The sequence below is a fragment of the Nyctereutes procyonoides genome, unplaced genomic scaffold (assembly GCF_905146905.1).
Source record: "Nyctereutes procyonoides isolate TBG_1078 unplaced genomic scaffold, NYPRO_anot_genome, whole genome shotgun sequence".
Lineage (NCBI taxonomy): Eukaryota > Metazoa > Chordata > Mammalia > Carnivora > Canidae > Nyctereutes > Nyctereutes procyonoides.
The window spans coordinates 19,692,839-19,714,411 of NW_026575047.1; the positions used below are offsets into that span (position 1 = coordinate 19,692,839).

Below are 21,573 nucleotides of genomic sequence, written 5' to 3' on the forward strand. Positions count from 1 at the left end.
TGAGAGGAATAGATGGATTCCAGAAATGCTGTGAAGCTGGAACAGCCAGGATATGTTGACCGACTGGATGTGGGGTATTACGGTCTGAATTGTGCCCCCCCCACATTTGTATGTTGAAGTCTTAACCCCTGGTACCTTAGAATTTGGAGATAGGATCTCGAAAGAGGCGGTTAACGTTAAGTGAGGTCATCGAGGTGGCTCCTAATCCAGTATGACTGGTGTCTTTATAAGAAGTGGAGATTAGGACACGGATACACTCAGGAAAGGCTGTGTGAAGGAGAAGACAGCCATCTGCAAGCCAAGGAGAGAGGCCTCAGAAGAAACCAACCCTTGGGGCACCCTGATCTTGGACTTCCAGCCTCTAGAACGGTGAGAAAAAAAATTTCTATTGTTTCAGCCACCTAGTCTGTGGTATTTTGTAATGGCAGCCCTGGCACCATGTGAGAGAGAGACAGGAGTCCCAGATGATGCCCAGGCGCGGGGTCTGTTATATGTCATTTTGGGAGCTGGCCATTTTTTTCACAATGCTCAGAATCACCAAGAGAGGTTGTCCTGCTGGCTTTTGGCGTGAAGAGTTTCCAGTCTACTACACCTCTAGCAGTGCCAGAAGGCCATGGGGAAGGAGACATGTGCATTTACAAAGGGAGGCATGGCCCCACAAGAGCTATTTTGATGCTAGCACCCCGCTGAGATGCATAGCCCACTGCTCCTGTTTCCTACAGGTCCTCCTTCCTGCCTTTCCTGAATCCTTTTTGTTGTGATTTCACCTGCATTTCCCCAAGCCAAATGGATTTGGGTACAGTTGAGGGATAGGGGTCACCATCCTAGAAACAGAACAGTGCTCTGGGACTCAGGGAAATTGCTACAGCCGTGCCACCAGGCTCTGCCTGTCTCATTCATGGGGACCTAAGAGGGACTCACATGTACTTCTGAAACACTCCCCTGCTCTCAGCCCCTCACCTGGCTGTAGCCACACTTTCTATCATCATGTATGTCACCCCTATTTGGGGACTCTGATTTCCTGCCCATGATGCTCTAACGGTCACCATGTGGAAGTAAGGAAGCCTCCTTGGACTCCAGACATCAAACAGGACTGCTGTGTGCTCTCTAGTTCCCAAGTGTTTCTGATTCTTCAGTGGAAAAGCTCATTTTATGTGAGAGCTCCCTCTCTCTAGGAATTTGTATAGGCCCTTGGGCACCTGCACTGGAAGATAGTTTGGATTTCACTGGATGAGTGGCATTTGGTGTCAGCCCTGGCGTCACCACCCATCTGCCCACAGCAAGCTTGTGTATCATGACTCCCTTTTCCTTTGAGGGTCCTTCTTCTGGGATGTTGACCCCTATTGCAGTTTGCCTGAGCCTGGCTAAGTGGACTTAAGGATTTGATGATGTATATTAAAAGTAGCAAACTATAGCCGGCCATCTATTTTTGTAAATAAAGTTTTATTGGAACGCAGCCATGCTTATTCATTTACACCTTGTCTATGGCTGCGTTCACAGCACAGATGCAAAGAAGAGTAGTTGCTACAGAGACCATATGGCCTGCAAAGCCGAAAATATTTACTATCTGGCCCTTTACAGAAAGAGTTTGCCAGCTTCTGTGATCGATTTAGGTCGGCTAACTTTCACAAAGTGGGTAAGAGGATTAAAAAGAGTACTGCAAAAAATAAGTAAGAAAGTAAACAAATAAATCCACCATGGATCGACAATAATAGTAACATTGCAGTAAAAAAGGACAACAAGAAAATGACAGAGCTGTTATTCTCCCACCTATAGTATAATGACAATCCTCTAATTAGGCCTGTCAAGAGGTTGGGGATGGAGGAACCAAGAAATGGATGAGAAGAAAGATAGACAAGACACACACACACACACACACACACACACACACACACACAGAATGGGAGGAATTGTGGCTACAGGTTACATGCCTAATTTTTAAAAATGCTGGGGTGCATTGCCCCTCTTTCATTATCACATATTTAACTCTTTTTATGGCCAAGCACTGTTCTTAGGGATTCACATATCTTAACTCATTTAATTCTCAAAACAACCCAAGAGGCAGGCAGTAGTATAATTGTCCCCATTTTATAAAAGAGGAAACTAGGGCATAGAGAGGCTAAATAATATGCCCAAAGTTACACAGCTAGTAGGTGACGGGCAGGACTTGAATTCAAGCATTTGGGACCCCAGAGTGTATTGTCTTAAACTCTACACCATATTGTATTTCTTAATTGTGAGAACTGAGACAGAAACAAACTCCAAAATGTTTGGAGAGCCCTGTCTTAGTGGGTAGCTCTTTGGGGGGAGACTTGGCATCCCAGCTGGCAGCCCTCACCCCAAACTCTGCTGCATAGTGAAAGAATTTGGAGACCACTCCTTTAAAGGAACTTTGAGTTTTTAATTTTGAGATGCATGCCCTGGATGAATCCAACAAATGTAGAAAGTAGCAGTGAAATAGGTGTTGGATGCTGGGGCATCTCCTGAGAATTTAATGAGTTGAGAAGAATTGGTTAGCAGGTGTCATAGCTCCAGGACAGTAGAGAGGTCAGGCCCCTAGGGGAGGGAGACCAAAGACCTGGCATGGCTCTTGGTGGTGAGTTGGCATCCTTTCTGTCTACCTTCTCCCTAGGCCTCAGATATTTCATCTGTAAAACAAAGGAGCTCAGCTAGATGGTCCGAATGAGCTTTTCATAGATTAAAACTATTCTGATTTCATATTTAATGAAATGGAGAGAAAATATTCATGTCATATTAATTTACAGGGGAGAAACCCTTTATCAGATATTATTTTTGACTTTGGCAATTAAAAAAATGCAGCAGCAGAAGGAAAGTGTTTGTCTTCTCCCTTCCCTCCTCTTTTGTTTCAGCAAAAGAATTTACTAGGGTTCTCTGTCAGGCAGGAGTCTATTCCAATGGATGGAAACACTGCCTTCATTCTTCTGGAGTGGAGCCAGAGATACATTGGCCTTGATCCCAATGGGCAAAGGGTTCTCAGCAGTTTCAACTGAAAAGGGTTGAATAGGGTTGAGGGTGAGGAGAGGGGTAGGAAAGGATGAGAGACCATTCAAGGTAAACTGTGTGAACTACATTGCAACTGCATCAGAACACGAAAAGAGTATTTAGAAGCATCCTCTGCACTTGTGTGTTCATGAGCAAGACAGAGTTCTGCTAATGGCCCATGTCCTTCCAGGTCTCAAAGACATGACAACATGTTCCATGGGCACTTAAAAAAGATGGCTGCCTTGTGAACCCTATCTATTTCTGCCTGGTTGGATGCTTCTGGGTGATTTTTCTTTTCCTTCATTGCGTATTTCTATGCTTCCTAATTTTTCTGCAACAAATATGTATCACTTATGTAATAAGTTATGTTAAAAATATGATTTTATGGAATGTCTATAATATCTTACTATCATATTTGGGCTATAAATTAGTGCCTCAAAGTTGGTCTGTCAGGGAGGATTTGGCTCCTTGAAACGCTGAAATGGCTGGAATACTTTGTGAACTTGTGACAAGTGACTGCCACTTCTCAAAAGGCGCAGATTTTTGAAAAGATTATTGTGCTCTTCAGAAATTCTTTGAATGATGGGTCCCCTTTTTCTGACCAGAGTATACTCCACTGGGTGGTGGTTTTGCACAGACTATGTGAGATACTATTCAGAATTAGTACCCATGAGCTGGGGAAAGGTAGCTGTTGGCATGAAAATCATGAACTTCCAAAGTTCAATATTTGAGTGCTCTGTTAACCTGAATTAATATGCCAATGGATATGTCTGGTCCTAAGTTAATGAGGCACTCAAAAAATGGTGTATTCATGGGGCACCTAGGTGACTCAGTCAGTTAAACGTCTGTCTTCAGCTCTAGTCATGATCCCAAGGGCGTGGGATACAGCCCCAAGTCAGGCTTCCTGCTCAGTAGGGAGCCTGCTTCTCCCTCTCCCTCTGCCCCTCTGCCAGTGTGTGCTCCCTCTCTCACTCAAACAAACAAAATCTTTTTTTTTTTTTAAGATTTTATTTATTTATTCATGAGAGACACACAGAGAGAGGCAGAGACATAGGCAGAGGGAGAAGCAGGCTCCATGCAGGGAGCCTGATGCAGGACTCGATCCCAGGTCTCCAGGATCACACACTGGGCCGAAGGCAGGCACTAAACTGCTGAGCCACCCAGGGATCCCCCAAACAAAATATTTGAAAGAAAGAAAGAAAGAAAGAAAGAAGAAAGAAAGAAAAAGAAAGAAGAAGAAAGAAAGAAAGAAAGAAAGAAAGAAAGAAAGAAAGAAAGAAAGAAAGAAAGAAAGAAAGAAAAAGGTGTTTTCAGAGGGTCCACATTTCTGGTTGGATATTTTATTTAGATTATTTTCATTGTCTGAGCCCCATTTTAGAAAATCACCCTAAAGCATACCTGCCTGCTTCTCAGCCTTATTTAGCCTTAATCCTAAATAGTGAATTCAACAGATTTCTTCTTCCACTTAATGTCTTGTAAATTATTACCACTATATTACAGGTCCATTCTTCACATAGTTTGGAGCTGAGTGGTTGGGTAAAGATAAGCAGGTCCCTGGGAAAACACCTAGTAGTTGTTTCTAGAATAAGTTTTTAAACATATTTTCTTCCTCTGTTGAAATTCTCACTTCGTTCATGCGTTGTTCTTTTGAAATTAATTTGGGTGGAGTTTGCTTTTAGTCATAAGCGTCTTTGCCCTAAGAGGTAGACTTGCCCCCCTGAAAGTACTGATTTAACTTGATTGCATTAACATGGGAAGGTTAGCATCAATGGTTAGCTATTTTTAAAAAGTTTCAAGTGACCCCAATGAACGAGCTGAGTTAGTCAAAAGCAATCAAAGATCACCAGGGATGGTCACTTTCCAAGCAGCAGCCGAAGTAGCCAGCACCAAGTATTCAGACTAGGTAGTCATGCACCTGCCACCAGGGACTGCTCTGAGTGTCATGAGGAATTGAAGAAACATAGGTAGAGTCTCTAACCATGAGAAGTCATCACCCAGCAGCATCAAGTGCCACGTGGATGAATGACAACAAGGAAGAGAGGCGGTGTTAGCGTGGTGAGAACATTGGGTTGGGACAGGTGGCCTGGATTCTGTCTCTGGCCAGGCACTGCTAGAGGCAAGCCACTCACAACTCTAGACCTCAGTTTCCTCATGTGAAAATGAGGTGTTCAACTCAATTTCAGAAGAGCCTTCAGCCTCTGAAACGCCAGAGCAGATGGTTTGTTGAAGGAGGCCTGAGGGTTTTCAGCAAGAACCGTGTCATATGACAGGTGAGTCAGACTGGGGGCATCAGGAAAATAATGTCTTCACAATCCACACCCGGCAGAGGCAATGAGGAAACACACTTAGATGACGGCTTGAGTGTCTGTTCCATTCGCAGGATAGATTCCTGAAGAGGGACAGGGTGACTCATCAGACGGCTGTAACCTGATGAAATAGAACTATCCAATTTCCTTGCTCTGATTCCAGGCAACCAAATGATCTTAATTTGGTTTTCCAAGGCAGTTTCCCCAGGCAAAAAGAGGGATAAGTTATGGCAATTGGAAATTGACATTCTTTTGTGAGAGCAAAATTAGATCACATGTGAGAAATGACTGTGAAATTAAATAAAGTGGCATTCAAATGCAAAGAAACAGCATCCTTAGTAATATCACCATTAGTTATGAATCATTTCCATGCTGATTTTGGTTAGCCTTTGAACCTTTTTTTTTTTTTTTTTTTTTTTTTAGAGCTAGTGAACTCTGGGTAATTTGGTGATTATACACATTCCGAATCTGCAAAATTAGAGGCAAAAATTACTAACACTTACATGGTACCTTTGCATGAAATGTCCCAGTAGCTGTGGGGGAGAGAGAATACTATGTTCCTGGTCTCTAGCTCAGGAAGGCTCAGTACTATAGGGCTGAGAAGGGTTCAGGCTTGCAGTCAAACCCAGGTCTTGGACTCCGAATCCTGGTCACAGTGCTGCTGCTTCCGAAGGCAGTGAATGCCCTTCTCCCATGTCCTCCCCCCACACTCACACACATTCCCACACGAGCTCTGTGCCCCATCTTGAAGGAATTGAAGCAGAAGGTACTCTGTTCTGGAGATCATGGAATTGCTTCTTTTTCCCTCTTCAAATGCCACTTGAAGCGCATTCATAGAGCCTTTCCAGAGGATGCCCCGTGGCAGGGTCTGTTTGGCTTCCCTTAGTCCTTAGACTCAGGCTAGGTCTGTTTGCTGCAGGTGTAGAAAGCTCATATCCTGCTTCGGCAATGTCTCAGTGGGTGTTGGGCTCCTACCTCCTTTCCTCTGAAACTTTGGTCTGGATGATCCTGCTGAAAGTGGCTAGGGACCCTCAGCTGGGACAGCTTCCCCAGATCAGCACTGCCTGACTTAGCCCACCCAGGCTCCCGCAGGTCTGCTGACAGAGCTGCGGGTCTCGGATTACCAGAGGGGAGGGAGGGCGAGTCTGGATCTCAAGACTTCGGGCCCTGTATGCACAGTAAGCCTGAGCTCTCCATCTGTTTTGGTGAGACTGTGGCAGAGTGGGATCTTTGTACCCAGACCCTTCCCATTCACAGAGGGAACTGAAAGGCTGCTGCCTGGCTGAGAATTTCTGGAGGCTCAGGAAAAAGATGAACTGGCCCCATTCCTGCATCTCCTTTTGCTGGATTTACTTTGCTGTCTCTGGGCTGAGAGGTAAGAGGCTGATGGGCGTGTAATCATCTCAGTTCACCTGGGGTCCCTTCTTTGGTTGGAGTGGGCCAGCAAACAGAACAAATGTTCTAACTGCAAGGAAGTGTTCTTGCCTCTTATTGACTGGCTGGAAAAATGACTCTCATAAACCCAAAGCTTGTCCCTAGCTGATGCCAGGTCATGCCCAGTTCTAGTCCTCAGTTTGTTGTTCTTTACCTTGAAATATGCATGACACTGAATGTTGATCCAGGTCCCTCTTTTTGAGCAGCTGTAGAAACAGCAGATGGAAAATATGCTCAGAAGTTGTTTAATGACCTTTTTGAAGATTATTCCAATGCTCTTCGTCCAGTAGAAGATACAGATAAAGTTCTGAATGTCACCCTGCAGATTACACTTTCTCAGATTAAGGACATGGTGAGTAATATTAAGTGGTGACTCTTTGAAATGGTGCTTAGGATGAAACTAACCGTGCTTTACAAAGAGATGTCTTACCTGGAATTTGAGAGGGAATGAGAACTGAGCGGGCTGGTGGGGGAAGAGAATACCAAGGAAGGAAGCTCTCAGCGAAAATAATTTCACTAAATGTTACCTAATCCTGGCTATTAGCAGTAACAGTCTTGATCATCTAAAAAGAGATGTATCACATATCATATGGTTCCCTTTCTATGAAATGTCCAAAACAGGCAGAACCATAGAGACTTGAAAGCAGAGTTGTGGTTGCCAGAGGCCGTGGGAAGAACAGGGGAACAGTGAGTGACAGCTTGATTGTCATAGGGTTCCTTTTTTGGGGCTGACAAAAATGTTCTGGAATTGGATAGTGGTGATGGTTGCACAATATCATGAATATACTGTAAGCCACTGAATTGTGTACGTTAAAATGGCTAAATGGTGAGTTTTGTTACATGAATTTTATTCCTATTTTTCAAAAAAGAAAGGTGGTGTTTTTAAGATGGCATATCTTTTTCAGTGCTTATGTGGGTTTAATTGCACAAAGTTATGAAACTTGAAAGACTTTCTTCTGTATGTTGTAGATATTTCCTGACCTTCTCATTAAAGTGGATCATCAGTTGATCAATTTTCAGAGAAATTTGGGCTGTTGATCCATGCAAAGATCTGATGGCTTAAACATCTGTCCACTTTACATTCAGAACACTAAATCAAGCAGGAAAAAAATATGGCCTTGGCAGTCAGTCAAAATGATAGATTAGAAAAGTTCTCATTTATTTAATGAAAGTAGATTTGTGTTCTTGGAATTTCTGTTGTGAAGAACAAGTGTTCTAGAGATGGAAGGCATTTGATTGAGGTGTCTCCTGGACAGAGTTATATCATGGTTACTTGTACAGGATGAAAGAAACCAGATTCTGACTGCCTATTTATGGATCCGCCAAATTTGGCATGACGCATATCTCACGTGGGATCGAGACCAGTATGATGGACTGGACTCCATCAGGATCCCCAGTGACCTGGTATGGAGGCCGGATATTGTCCTATATAACAAGTAAGTACAAGTCAGTCGTTTCTCAAGAATGAACTAAATGATTTAACAGAATTTAAACATAACGAAAAAAGAATGTTTAAAACATACCTGAAATTAAGTACCAATTCATGTACCTAGGCCCTGAAATGATGATCATAAAATCTTAGATAATAAAATAATAGGTCATAAAAGCTTAGAGCTACATTTCCCTTTTGGATGAGAAACTATATTATAAGCTGTACTAGTTTCCTAGGGCTTCACACAAATTGGGTGGCTCAAACAGCAAAAATGTATTCTCTCCCAGTTCTGGAAGCTAGAAGCGCAAAGTTGGTTCCTTCCGAGGCTGTGAGGGAGAACGTGTTCCATCCCTCTCTTCTAGCTCCTAGTGGTTGCTGGCAGTCTTTGTTGTCCTTGGACTTGTAGAAGCATCACCTTGATCTCTGTTTTCCTTTTCACATGGCATTCTTCCTGTGTGTTGTCTGTGTCCATTTTTTTCCCTTTTATAAAAACAAAAGTCACACTGAATTAGAGGCCCAGTCTACTTCAGTATGACCTTGTCTTAATTAATTACATCTGCAATGATCCTATTCCAAATAAGATTACATTCTGAGGTACTGGGGGCTAGGATTTCGACATATAAATTTGGGGGCTGGGAGACACAATTCAATTAATAACAGTGATGCTCCCTTCTCCTAGATCATGTATCAATAACAATGATAATACTTAGATTCAATCAGAATGGGCCAGCTAGTGGCTGGCCTGTGGAGTTTGGACATTGGAGGGGAGGATGGATGAACTAGATCATAAGATTAGCAGTTGCCCTTTCCTGGTTTCAGAGCAAGGGGCCTAGAGTAAATGGGTAAAAGGTTTATGTTTCTCAAACTGTAAAGTGCACATGAATCACCTGAAGAGTTTGTTAAAATACAGATTCTGATTCAGTAGGCCTGGGGTGGAGTCTGACATTCTGCATTTCTATAAGCTCTGATGTCAGTGCTGCTGGTTCATGGAGGAACCACATTGCTCTATCACAATTCACTTTCAGTTGCTCTATCACAATTCACGTTCAGTCCTGTTGGGTGGGAATGGTTCATCTTTGACTTAGAACATGGTTAATGAAGGGCAGTTCAAGAGGGCTTTCCTGAGAACTGAACCTTCCTGTGGGCATGGGTTTCTTTTCAGGAAGAAATACTGTCAGGTTGTACCCTGGATTTTAGTCTTGTCCCTTATTCAGAGAGCTCATCCAAGGGTCATGACCTATTGAATCATAGCACTGATCCTGCTGACTATTCTCAACTCTGAGTAGCCAGAGGGACCTTCCATATTCCTTTCCATGCAAGACAGCATTTCAGTGCTAGTGCTTTACTATTCCAGTTCACCCTTCTTCTCTCTATCTCTCTCATACACACACACACACACACACACACACACACACACATATACATGCAGAAGGCATGAGAACAAGCCTTGTTGTCCATGAGCTCCTCTCATTCACAGGATGCAAGTAATCAGAGAATATAGTTGACATAGATAACAGTGTTCTATCCGTTGTAACATTTCTCTCTGGGAAACAAACAGAATGCTGGTTCTTCTCCTCCTCCTGCTTTGGTTGGTTGAAGCAGTGACCAACTCTTACTAACATGCTCCTTTGCAAGCTTGTATGGTCACCTAAGTTAAGCCTACTCCAGTACCCCCTCATTCCAGAAGCCAGTAGTGTGTTCATGAGCTCACATAGGCTTCGGTAAATTCTGTCCCCATTGTCCCTCCATTCCTCCCAGATCACTGGCCTTGAGGTGTGAGAGTTCTGTTCCCTGTCCTTTTCATGACACTGATTAATCAACTCTTTTCTGTTTCCCTGGCTTGACTCTTCAGTCTTCTGTTCCCTCCTGTCTCAGATTGTTCTGTTTCAGATCCCTTATTCTGCTTTGTATTCTCCTTCTCAGTAATGCCATAGTTTTATTACTTAGAGGAAATTCTAAATGTGACTATGGTTGGATGTCATTTGCCTTCCTAAAACCAGCTAAAAGGAGACTAGAAGAGGGCTATAAGATCAGGCAAAGAAGGGACCTCGGTCATAGCCATTTCCCTGACCCTGGTCCTTCCAGCTGAACCCCTGGACCTGCAGACTCTTCCAATCCCACATATAATATCCTCATTATTTCTCAGAAGCTTGCCTAGAGCCTTGTAGACCACAAAATGGGCTTTCTGAATGGTGGTGGGGAGAGGAAAGAAGGACATGTGGTAGTGATCCAGTAAGATGTGATAAAGATAGTTTGGGCAGGAAGATGACTCACCTCTAGATTCACCACTGGTGACTGAATACATGGGGCTGGGCTGGACTTGTTAGGGTGTGATCAGGATGATGATGGATCTGGAAGCTACTCACTTCATGTGAGGAGCAATTGAATATGTTGAAACTTAGTTTGGAAGTGAGAAGTCCTTGGGAAGACTTGATGGTGATGGTAGGCAATCAAGGAGAAAATAAGGTAGAGAAAAGAGAAAATTGCTCTAGAGGACAAAAACCAAGACAATGAAAAGTTAAGGGGAAGATAAACAATTTAAAAAAAAATCGTAACAAATAACTTGAGCGATCAATATTCCCAAGAGGTGGTGAGCTCTTTAGCAATATAGTTGTTCAAGCAGATACTGGCTCTGTTACCAAATCAGTAAAGGGATAAATAAATTTGGGCTCAACATTCTGCTGAGGTTGTTTAAGTATATGGCCAATATAATGGCTAGTGCAAGAGGCTGCAAGGATTCCTGACATTAGATTGGGTAGAAACTGGGCTACAGAAATTCCGATTATGGATTTATTATCAGAGAGTTCTACGGATTGGGTTTTTGTGTGCCACCTTAACACCTGGATTTTAGAGCTACTGAAGAATTCGGTACCCTATTATATTCAGAAAGATTTGTCTAGAATTTAGCATTAGGGTTCACTTAAGTCTTCTAGTGGTTGAGAAAATGGCAAACCTGTCAGATGAGATTTGAAGTAGAGGAGGGGAAGAGGAATAGGTATGAGGAAAATGATGATGAGTTTGGTGTAGGACCTACTCAGTTTCGGGGACCAAAGGAACACCCACATGGAGACAACCAATGAAGGGACTGAAAAGGCAATCCTCAAGTCTGGTAAGAGCATCAGGGAAGAGCTATCAAAAACCCTAAAAGGCCTAATAGAACTACTCAAGGAAGGAGAGAAAATGGCTTCAGATAAAATTGGTGAAACTCTTCACTGCAGACATTTACAGAAGGCACTTAAAATAAATGGTTAAAGGGGTAGAAGGAGAAGTGAGAGACAGTTGTGTCATAGAAAGCACAGGAAGAAAGGATGTTTAGAAGCAACCTACAGTATGAAATGCTTGGGAAGAGTTGAACAGGATGGACCCTTAGGACACGTTTTTAGATTTGTGTGTCTGCAAGTCATGAATGACTTTTGAAAGATCACATGTTGGGAAGAAGCCAAATTACAAGAATAAAAGCAAAAAGGGGAAGTGACAGCAGCGTGTATCACTTCCAGTGTGTGGAAAGAGAGGCGGGATGTGGGAAGTGCCTGAGAGGAAGGGAAGTTGGCAGAGGAGACTGAGGAACAGCATTGGGAATGGTCTAGATGAACCAGAGAGAAAAAGAGGAACCAAGAGATGCAAAATCCTGAAGCAAACATGAGAGGAAAGGAATCACAGTACCAGTAGGGAAGTAAGCCTTGGAAAGGAAGAGGGGGTGCTAATTTTTGATTTGGAAGTGTCCAAATAGATTTTCTCTGATGCTGAGATCTTTCCTCTTACACCAGGGAAGGTAGGATGAGTGAGTGATATTCTCAGTTCACCAGAGTGCTCACTACTCATACAGCTAAATATACATTTCTCATTGTTACAGAGGATGGGTTCAGGAATTTTCGAAAAATTTCATCTTGCTATCTTCACAAAGAACCATATTAAAGATCCTTCTATTTAAACCCTCATTAAAAGACCCTCGTTAAAAATTGAGCGTTAACTGTAGTAGTCTGATTTGGTTCACTTCAATCAGACCATTACAATTAATGTGGCATCCAATTTTTAATAAGTGGAAAAAGTAATTTAAAAATTATTGATCTAGCACATCTTCTGGCAGTCTAATGTAAGGAAAGAGAGGATAAATGCAAAGATTCAACTACAGGGATGTTCACCATAGCATTGTTTGTAAATGCAAAACCTGGAAATGACAATGCTGAACATCAATAGATTGGTTGGATAAATATGGCATCTCTTTATAATACAAAGGAAAACTATTAGCCATGAAAATGATGTTGCAGGAGAATGTGAATTAATAACTACATTTTAAATTTTGTATCATCCTTTTTTGGGGAAAATTAACTTTTTAATTTCAGGGTAATTTTAGATTTCCAGAAAAGTTGCAAAGATGGTACGAAGAGTTCCCATATATCCTTCACCTGGTTTCCTCCAATGTTACTATTAATGTTACATCAAAATAACACAGCACATTTGTCAAAACTAATACAATATTATTAATTAAACTATAGGCTTTATTTGGATTTCATCACTAATGTACTTTTTCTGTTGCAGAATCCAATCCAGGATACCTTACACATTATATCTAGACCTAATACATTTTGTAGGGGAAAAAATTATAAGGAAGATTGGAAAATATGCATTAAATATTAATAAAAACTTATTAGTTAAGATTGTAAGAATTAGAAACTGACGTTAGCGACCTTCTGAAAAAAGAAATTTGTTGTTAGGGTATGGTATAGCTCACTGAATTAGAGGGGAAAAAAAAATCAATACCCAGTTCCTAGAAAGGACAGACTGGGACTGCTTTAGAGTTTGAGACAGCAGGGATTATTGAGCTGATTTGTTTGTTTGTTTGCTTGTTTTATAAGGAGGCATCACCAGGGTGACTGTTTTTGCTCTTTGGATCACTCTGTTTGAGATCTAAACTCCAGGAAGAGTGAATCCGTTGGATGTAGCTCAGGTCACATGCTAATCCTGGCCAGGGGAGGCTGAAACACCTTGATCAATATTTCATCTGCCTTGCAATGGTGGTGGAGAAAGTCATTTTCTAAAGGAAAATAAAAATTCTATATCCAGGCATAAATGTTGATTAAGCAAAAAGAAGAAATATCTAGAATAAATTATAATCTCTTAGATTATGGGTCAATGAAAAAGATTTTATTTATTTATTTGAGAGAGAGAGAGAAAAAAAATGGGTGGGAGGGAGAAGGAGAGAGAATCTGAAGCAGACTCTACACTGAGCATGAAGCCCGGTGCAGAGCTGGGCCCCATGACCACAAGATCATGACCTGAGCCAAAACCAAGAGTCAGATGCTTAACTGACTGAGCCACCCAGGTGCCTCTGGGTAAATGAATTTTTCCTGCATTTTTCAAATGAACATGTACAATTCCAACAGCATCAAAAGGCTATTTTAATATTCTTGAGCCCAAAGTTAACAAAATCAGGTAAGCAGAGCCTCCCAGTTAGATTTTAGCATTGATGTGTTTATTTTTTATCTAGATGTTTGAATCATTATACCAGGACTAAGAGAGTGGCTTGGAAATGAAGAGAAAGGGACATAGAGCAGAGGTGCTTTAAGGGAAGAATCCAAGAAAAGATGGCCTTGAGTAGTTACAGGAGATGGAGGAGAGGGGAAAATTGGAGTTGATTCCAACTTTTAGCCAGGGTGGCAGGGAGAGTGGGCATCCATTGCCAGAGACACTGAAAGGATGGGCACAGGTCAGTGAGCTGTCTGGAGTAAGGAAGTTGATGAATTGTCTTGACAAGCAGCTTTCATTTACCCCCTCTGACCTCCAGGGCTGATGATGAATCTTCCGAACCTGTGAACACCAATGTGGTCCTGCGGTATGATGGGCTGATCACCTGGGATGCACCAGCCATCACCAAAAGCTCCTGTGTAGTGGATGTCACCTATTTCCCTTTTGATAACCAGCAGTGCAACTTAACCTTTGGCTCCTGGACCTATAATGGCAACCAGGTGGACATATTCAATGCCCTAGACAGTGGTGATCTCTCCGACTTCATCGAAGATGTGGAGTGGGAGGTCCATGGCATGCCTGCTGTGAAGAATGTGATCTCCTATGGCTGCTGCTCTGAACCTTACCCAGATGTGACATTCACTCTCCTTCTGAAGAGGAGGTCCTCGTTCTATATCGTCAACCTCCTCATCCCATGTGTCCTCATATCTTTTCTGGCTCCCTTGAGTTTTTATCTCCCAGCAGCCTCTGGAGAAAAGGTCTCCTTGGGAGTGACCATCCTGTTGGCCATGACTGTATTTCAGCTCATGGTGGCAGAGATCATGCCAGCCTCAGAAAATGTCCCCCTGATAGGTGAGTTCAAGTGTCTTATACTTTGAGTCTTGCATTGTAGTGAGTGGGATTGTATCTGGTCCTTTAAACTCAGTTAAACCATTAGGTCAACTCCAGACTCAGTCATACTTCAATTAGTGTCTTCAGCTGGCATCTTTGAATACAGATATGGCTGTTTTCCAAAACTGGTCTTATGGTCTCTGGGTTTACACAAAAGAGGAAGGAGGGGCAATATAGTTCAGAGCAGTGGTTCTCAAAGTGTGGTTCCCGGACACGAGGTGCAGCATCATTTTCGAAATGCAGACTCTCAGGGCCCACCCCAGACCTACAGAATTAGAAACTCTGGGGCGAGGCCTGGCAATCTGTTTTAACAAGACCTCTGGCTGATTTTGATGCACGTTCTGTTTCGCTGGTTTAGAAGTTAAGGCCCTGATTTTGAAGTTAAAGAAATCTGCATTTGAACTCTGATTTCACCTCTCATTTCTTAATGATCAATCTTAGGCAAGTTACTTAGTCTTTTAGTTCTGCTTTGTCACCTGGAAAGCATGTGTAATTGCTATTCATTATGTCATTGCTTAGCGTAGAAGGTGGCATATGGTAAGTATGCCATAAGTAGTGACTGTTATTATCTTTTCACAGCACGGGATCTCTTCTCAGGGAAGAGTGGTAAACATGATAGAAATGGTTGACTAGATTTTTTCCGCCCATCATCTACCCTTAATAGAATAATCTTTAACCTTTATTGGGTGTGGAAGAAGTTAGGAGAGCTTGGTAAAATGCAGGTTCCTACACCCAAAGAGTTTGATTTAGCAATCTTGGGCAAGAATTGGGAATCTCAGCCAATTCTAGGATAGACCATATTTTCAAAAGTCTGCACTAATAAAATGTCCTTCTAAGGATGGCAAAGAGACAGAGACTATGACACCTGCCTCCCACAAAGACTATGACACCTGCCTCCCCTTCCCTTCCTTTCCTTACCTTATTTTTTAAAGATTTAATTTATTTATTTGATAGAGAGAAAGAGAGCACAAGTAGATGGAGAGGCAGAGGGAGAGGGAGAAATAGACTCCTGGCTGAACAGGGAGCCCAATGTAGGACTTGATCCCAGGACTCTGGGATCATGACTTGATCTCAAGGCAGATACCTAACAGACTGAGCCACACAGGTGCCCCTCCCTACCTTATCTGAGACCCCTTCTCACACCTTTCATACCTGCAAGCTGCCACCAAGGACCTCAGCTCCAACACCTCTGTTTCAATGACTTGCTCTTATAATAAATGCTTACCAGAATCAGAAGCTAGACCTAATTTTTTGTTTTGCAAAGTAAACATGACGAGGAACTTCAGAACACACAGAGATTTAAAGACCAATATGAAAGGGATACTGTATTGCCCTTTTATCCTCTACTGAATCCAGTATTACTTGATATTCAGACATTACTACGTTGGTTTCCCTGTTTGGATATTTCTTCCTTGTTATGTGTCTCCAAGCAAAAAACAGACACACCAACACATGGACACAAATACACACAGACACACATCTTTTTGAGAAGCGAACACAGAAAGTTCTCTCCACCCCTCTCCCCACACCACTAATAAAGAGAAAGAGGTATCTTGGCATTTTTATTACCTCTATTGAGACAGAAATGATTGACAGTGATGACCTGTAATCATAATCCTACTTGAGGCAAGACAATTGGCAAATCTCTCTCTCTTCTTTAGCAGTGACATTCAAAAGCAAGCTGGCTGAAGTTATAAAGAGAGATGTCCTGGGACGTGTCTCAGGAATTTTGCAAACATTACTTGTTCTGCTCCTATGATAATACAAAATGTGTCTTTTCAGAAACAATGTACACAGGAGCGTATGTTGATAATCACAATTTGTTATTTGCAGCACCTCCAATCTTATAGAAATGTGTTTTTTAAGTTTTCTGAGTAAGTATAGCATTTGATCTAAGCTTCTGGCCCATTGTCTTCATCATATTAAGACAGGTCTCATTGATTCTTGGTTTATTTTGAGCTTTTAACAAATACTATGTGGATGGACAAACTATCAAATGCATTGTTTTCATCTGTTAAGATCATCATCTAAGTTTTCTCTTTTACCTCATTAATATAGTGAATTAGGTTTTCTGATGTTGAGTTAAACCCTCCTTTATCATGATGAATTATTTTAAGACACTGTTGGATTTAGTTAGTTAGTAATCTTTATAAGACTTTCTCAAATACATCCATAAGTAAAATGGCCCTAATACTTCCTTTCTTGTTACTTTTGGAATCAAGGCTAAACTGACTTTATAAAATAAGCTAGATAGGTTTCTCTCTTTTTATATTTCTACAACAACTTAACTTGCATGATATGAATTATCTGTCTTTTAAAAGTTTGGTAAAACTCTCCTATAAAACTAACTCTGGGGCTTTTCTATTCCAATGTTCTTTCTTCTTACACTAAATTTGGTGTTGTCTGTATTTCTAGAAATTTATTCTAGGTTCTCAAATATATTATCGTACAGCTATTTATAATATTATTTTATTGTATTTTAATTTCTATTCTGTTATTTCTTCTTTTACAGTCTCCCTTCTTCTCCCCCTCACCTTGCCTCTATTTTTTTCTTTTTAAACTTAATTTACTTAAATTAAATTCATTAAATATAGTGTGTCATTAGTTTCTAATATAGAGTTCTGTTATTCATCTGTTTCGTATAACACCCAGTGTTCATTATATCATGCGCCCCTCCTTAATGCCGTCACCCAGTTACCCCATTCCCCCACTTCCCTCCTCTCTCACAACCCCCAGTTAGTTTCCTATAGTTAAGAGTCTGTATGGTTTATCTCTGATTTCATCTTATTTTATTTTTCCCTGCCTACCTCTATGATCCTCTGCTTTGTTTCTTAAATTCCACATATGAGTGAAACCATATGATAATTGTCATTCTCTGACTGACTAATTTCACTTAGCAAAGTACCCTCTAGTTCCATCCATGTTGATGTAAGTGGTGAGATTTCATCCTTTTTGATGGTTAATATTGCATAGTATATATACACCACATCTTCTTTATCAATTCATCTGTTGATGGACATCTGGGCTCTTTCCATATTTTGGCTGTTGTGGACATTGCTGCTAAAAACATTTGGGTGCATGTGCCCCTTTGTATCATTTTGTTTGTATCCTTTGGGTAAATAGCTAGTAGTGCAATTGTTGGGTCATAGGGTAGCTCTATTTTTAACTTGTTGATGAACCTCCATACTGTTTTCCAGAGTGGCTGTACCAGCTTGTATTCCCACCAACAATGTAAGAGGGTTCCCTTTTCTCTGTATCCTTGCCAACACTTGTTATTTCCTGACTTGGTAATTTTAGCTATTTTGACTGGTGTGAAGTGGTATTTCATTGTGGTTTTGATTTGTATTTCCCTGATGCTGAGTGACATGGGGCATTTTTTTCATATGTCTGTTGGCCATTTGTATGTCTTCTTTGGAGAAATGTCTGTTCATGTCTTCTGCCCATTTCTTAACTAGATTGTTATTATTATTATTATTTTGAGTGCTGAGTTTGATTAGGTTCTTTACAGATCTTGGATACTAGCTCTTTATCTGGTAAGACATTTGCAAATATCTTCTCTCATTCAGTAGGTTGTCTTTTGGTTTTGTCAACCTACTTACCTCCATTTTGTGAGTGACTTTATCAAAGGTTTATTAATCTTATTCTTTTTTCAAATAGCTTTTGTTCATCTTTTTGTTTTTTTGTTTTTATAGGTTTGTGCCTTTACCTTTATTATTTCTTTTCTTAATTTTCATTTTTCATGAATATTTGGTTTATGTAATCAAATGTTAAAGGCTAATAGTGACACAGTGTCTACTTCCTTATCCAATAGTAATGAGGTCTGAAGACAATTCTGAGAGCTGCCTGAGATCATTATTTGTTGAAAGTGGAATTTTTTCACATCATGATCTCAGCAAACATTTAGAAACCTTTAACTCAATGTAAAGGACAGTGAGGAGAACTTTACATGGACTGTCTCAATTAAGCTTCATCCTAGTCCCACGAATTAGATCTAGTTATCATACCTATTTTACAGAGAAGGAAGCTGTAGCTTAGCAGGATGTTAAAACTTGCTCCAAGCCACAAGTCTAATGAGTGACAGGATTTGAATCTAGGAAGTCTGATTTAGAAATTTATACCAGTAACCATTATTGTATACAGCTTCTCTAGAAAAGGTGTTTGTATATTTTTGAGCCAAATATGAAGACAATTTTAAGCTAACTTGGTTTTGGTTATTTTCCAGGCAAATACTACATAGCCACAATGGCCTTGATCACAGCCTCCACCGCCTTGACCATTATGGTGATGAATATCCACTTCTGTGGGGCTGAGGCCCGGCCAGTGCCACACTGGGCCAGGGTAGTCATCTTAAAATACATGTCCAGGGTTTTGTGTGTCTATGATGTGGGTGAGAGCTGCCTTAGCCCCCGCCATGACAGGGAGCGAACTCTCCTCACAAAGGTTTATGGCAAACTTCCAGAGCCAAATCTGAAAACAGACAGAAACAAAGACCTTCCCAGAAAGAAGGAAATAAATAAACTGTTAAAGAATGACTTGGGGTGCCATGGTGAGAACCCACAGGATGCTGACAGTTATTGTGCACAGTACAAGGTGCTGACAAGGAATATTGAGTATATTGCCAAGTGCCTCAAAGACCACAAGGCCACTAATTCCAAGGGAAGTGAGTGGAAGAAGGTTGCAAAAGTCATAGACCGATTCTTCATGTGGGTTTTCTTCATTATGGTGTTCGTGATGACTGTTTTGATCATCGCAAGAGCAGATTAGTGGGCATTTGTTGTGTGGAGATAAATCAATAAAATTCCCTGTGATCTACTCTACTTTTCCAGGTAAGATTTACACACATACACACATACATGCAAATGTATATATGTAATTCATATATAAATAAATACATAAATAAACATATATATAAAATTGGGTTCTGTTATGTTTACTTTTTTAAAAAAAAAGATTTTATTTATTTATTCATGTGAGACACAGAGAGAGAGAGGCAGAGACACAGGCAGAGGGAGAAGCAGGCTCCACGCAGGGAGCCCGACGTGGGACTCGATCCTGGGTCTCAAGGATCAGGCCCTGGGCCAAAGGCAGCGCTAAACCGCCAAGCCATCTGGGCTGCCCTACTTTTTTTTTTTAAGTAGGCTTCATGCTGGGTGTGGAGCCCACTTAAATACTGGCCCAAACTCATGTTTAAGACTGGAACCAAGATCAAGAATTGGCCACCCAACTAACTGAGCCACCCAGGTGTCCCTGTTGTGGTCCTTTTTAACTTCAAATCAATATTATAGCTACTTGTTAAGCAGAAAAAAAAGTTAAGCAAGAGTTCCAAAATATCAAGGGTAAGAAGATGAAGGATATATAAAAGGATTCCTTTTATAGCCTACCAGAGTGTAGGTGGCTGTCTTGTAGATCACACAATTATGTTCCCTTTTAACGGGGCAGATAACACAGTATCTTACATTACTGTTTAAAATTTAAAGCAAAACATACTCATTTTCCCCTTAGCCTCTATTTTTTTGAAGATTTTATTTATTTATTTATTTATTTATTTATTTATTTGAGAAAGAGAGAGTTCTCTGTTGCATGTGTGTGTGTATGGGGTGGGGCAGAGGGAAAGAACCTCCACCAGACTCCTGGTTGAGCAGGAGCCAGATCGCACTACTCTGAGATCAGGACCGGAGCAGAAACCAAGAGTCTGAAGCTTATCCAACTGAGCCACCCAGCTCCACATTCCCACATAGCCCTATTAAAACACACTTTGAAAAAAGGAAAATAGTCATAGATTTCTTAGTGTGATTGAAGTTGCAGTGTTACCTTTCTCTGGGCTGGCACATTTTTAAAAGTTCTGTCCCATATAAAGAAAGTCTAAGAATCATCAACATAATAGTTAAGGGAAACTTCTTCATGATAATGATGTTATATACTGGTTATATTTCATATAAACCCTAAAGATGAATTTGTTTCTGCCTTTAGTCTTTGACTTAAACAAGCTAATCTGCTAAATGAGCTCATTCATTTGTTGATTAAATTCTTCAGCAAACATTTATTGGATTTCTCTTACATATAGTAAAGCAACATGGTTCACATTTGCCTTGGGTGTCAGAGCAAATCTTAAGCATAAGTCTGATTCTTCTTGATCTTCACAAGTCTGTGAGTCATCCAGGCAGGTATTTCTAGTCCTTTTTCTCAGAGAAGGAAACCATGTCAGAGGAAGGTGGATGAAAGTGACCTATCTCCTCAGCAGTGGTAAGTGGAACTGGGATTCAGACTCTCAACACTGTGACTCTGAGTTTGGGCTAGGTGTGCTAAAGTCACTTTTAGTCATGCTAGATCATGATTTAGAAGAGGAGAGACTGAGGGATTCTTATTTTTAACTCCCAATTTCTGCCCTAAATTACTTCCTAGGCTTCTCTACTTTTTTCCTACTTTCAATCAAATGTGTCATCAAATTCCTCCCACTCCCACCTTGATTATAACAATCCAAGTACCAATACCCATTCCCTAACTTCCAACTCAGCTATTCTTTTACCAGTAGAACAAAGGAAAGGAACAGAAGTGGAGAGAAGATAGGCATTTACCTAGGAAAGAGAGGATGATATTTGGTTTAAACATATAGATGTTTTTAATTCTTATGTTTATGCATTTGAAAGGCATTTATTGTGTACCTACTGTATACTGAGTGCTATGTCAGCTTTGGAGGTAACATACAAAACATGGCTTTTCACCCTCCAGTTGCTCACATGTTGTTCACAGTTCAGTAGAGGACACAGTCAAGAAAATATACAAATACAATGTAGTGTCTAAAATGAGTAGAAGTTTTGACAAAGTGCCACAGAAATAATGGTGATGGATCTATTTGAGGGAAAACTTGGGAAAAACTTTGTGGGGGTGTAACATTTGAGCTGGACTTTGAAGGATGAGCAGGAGTTTGCTAAACTCAGAAGGAAGTAGAGTACAAAATTAGAGGGCATTAGGAATTAGAGGGCATTAGGGAAAAGAAAAGAGTATGAGAAGAGCTTAGAACAGAGGCCTTGGCCTATTCAT

The 21,573-nt window shown here is 40.9% G+C and overlaps 1 protein-coding gene across 1 annotated transcript; it reads left to right on the forward strand.

Moving 5' to 3' along the window:
- The first annotated feature begins 322 nt into the window (after positions 1–322).
- Positions 323–19,380, forward strand: CHRNA9 (cholinergic receptor nicotinic alpha 9 subunit). The gene is made up of 6 exons (XM_055326586.1): positions 323–369; positions 6,567–6,684; positions 6,950–7,095; positions 8,025–8,179; positions 13,961–14,493; positions 18,755–19,380. Exons 2-6 carry the CDS (start codon positions 6,621–6,623, stop codon positions 19,294–19,296), a joined length of 1,440 nt encoding a protein of 479 aa, XP_055182561.1. The 5' UTR covers positions 323–369; positions 6,567–6,620; the 3' UTR covers positions 19,297–19,380.
- Positions 19,381–21,573: the final 2,193 nt, after the last annotated feature.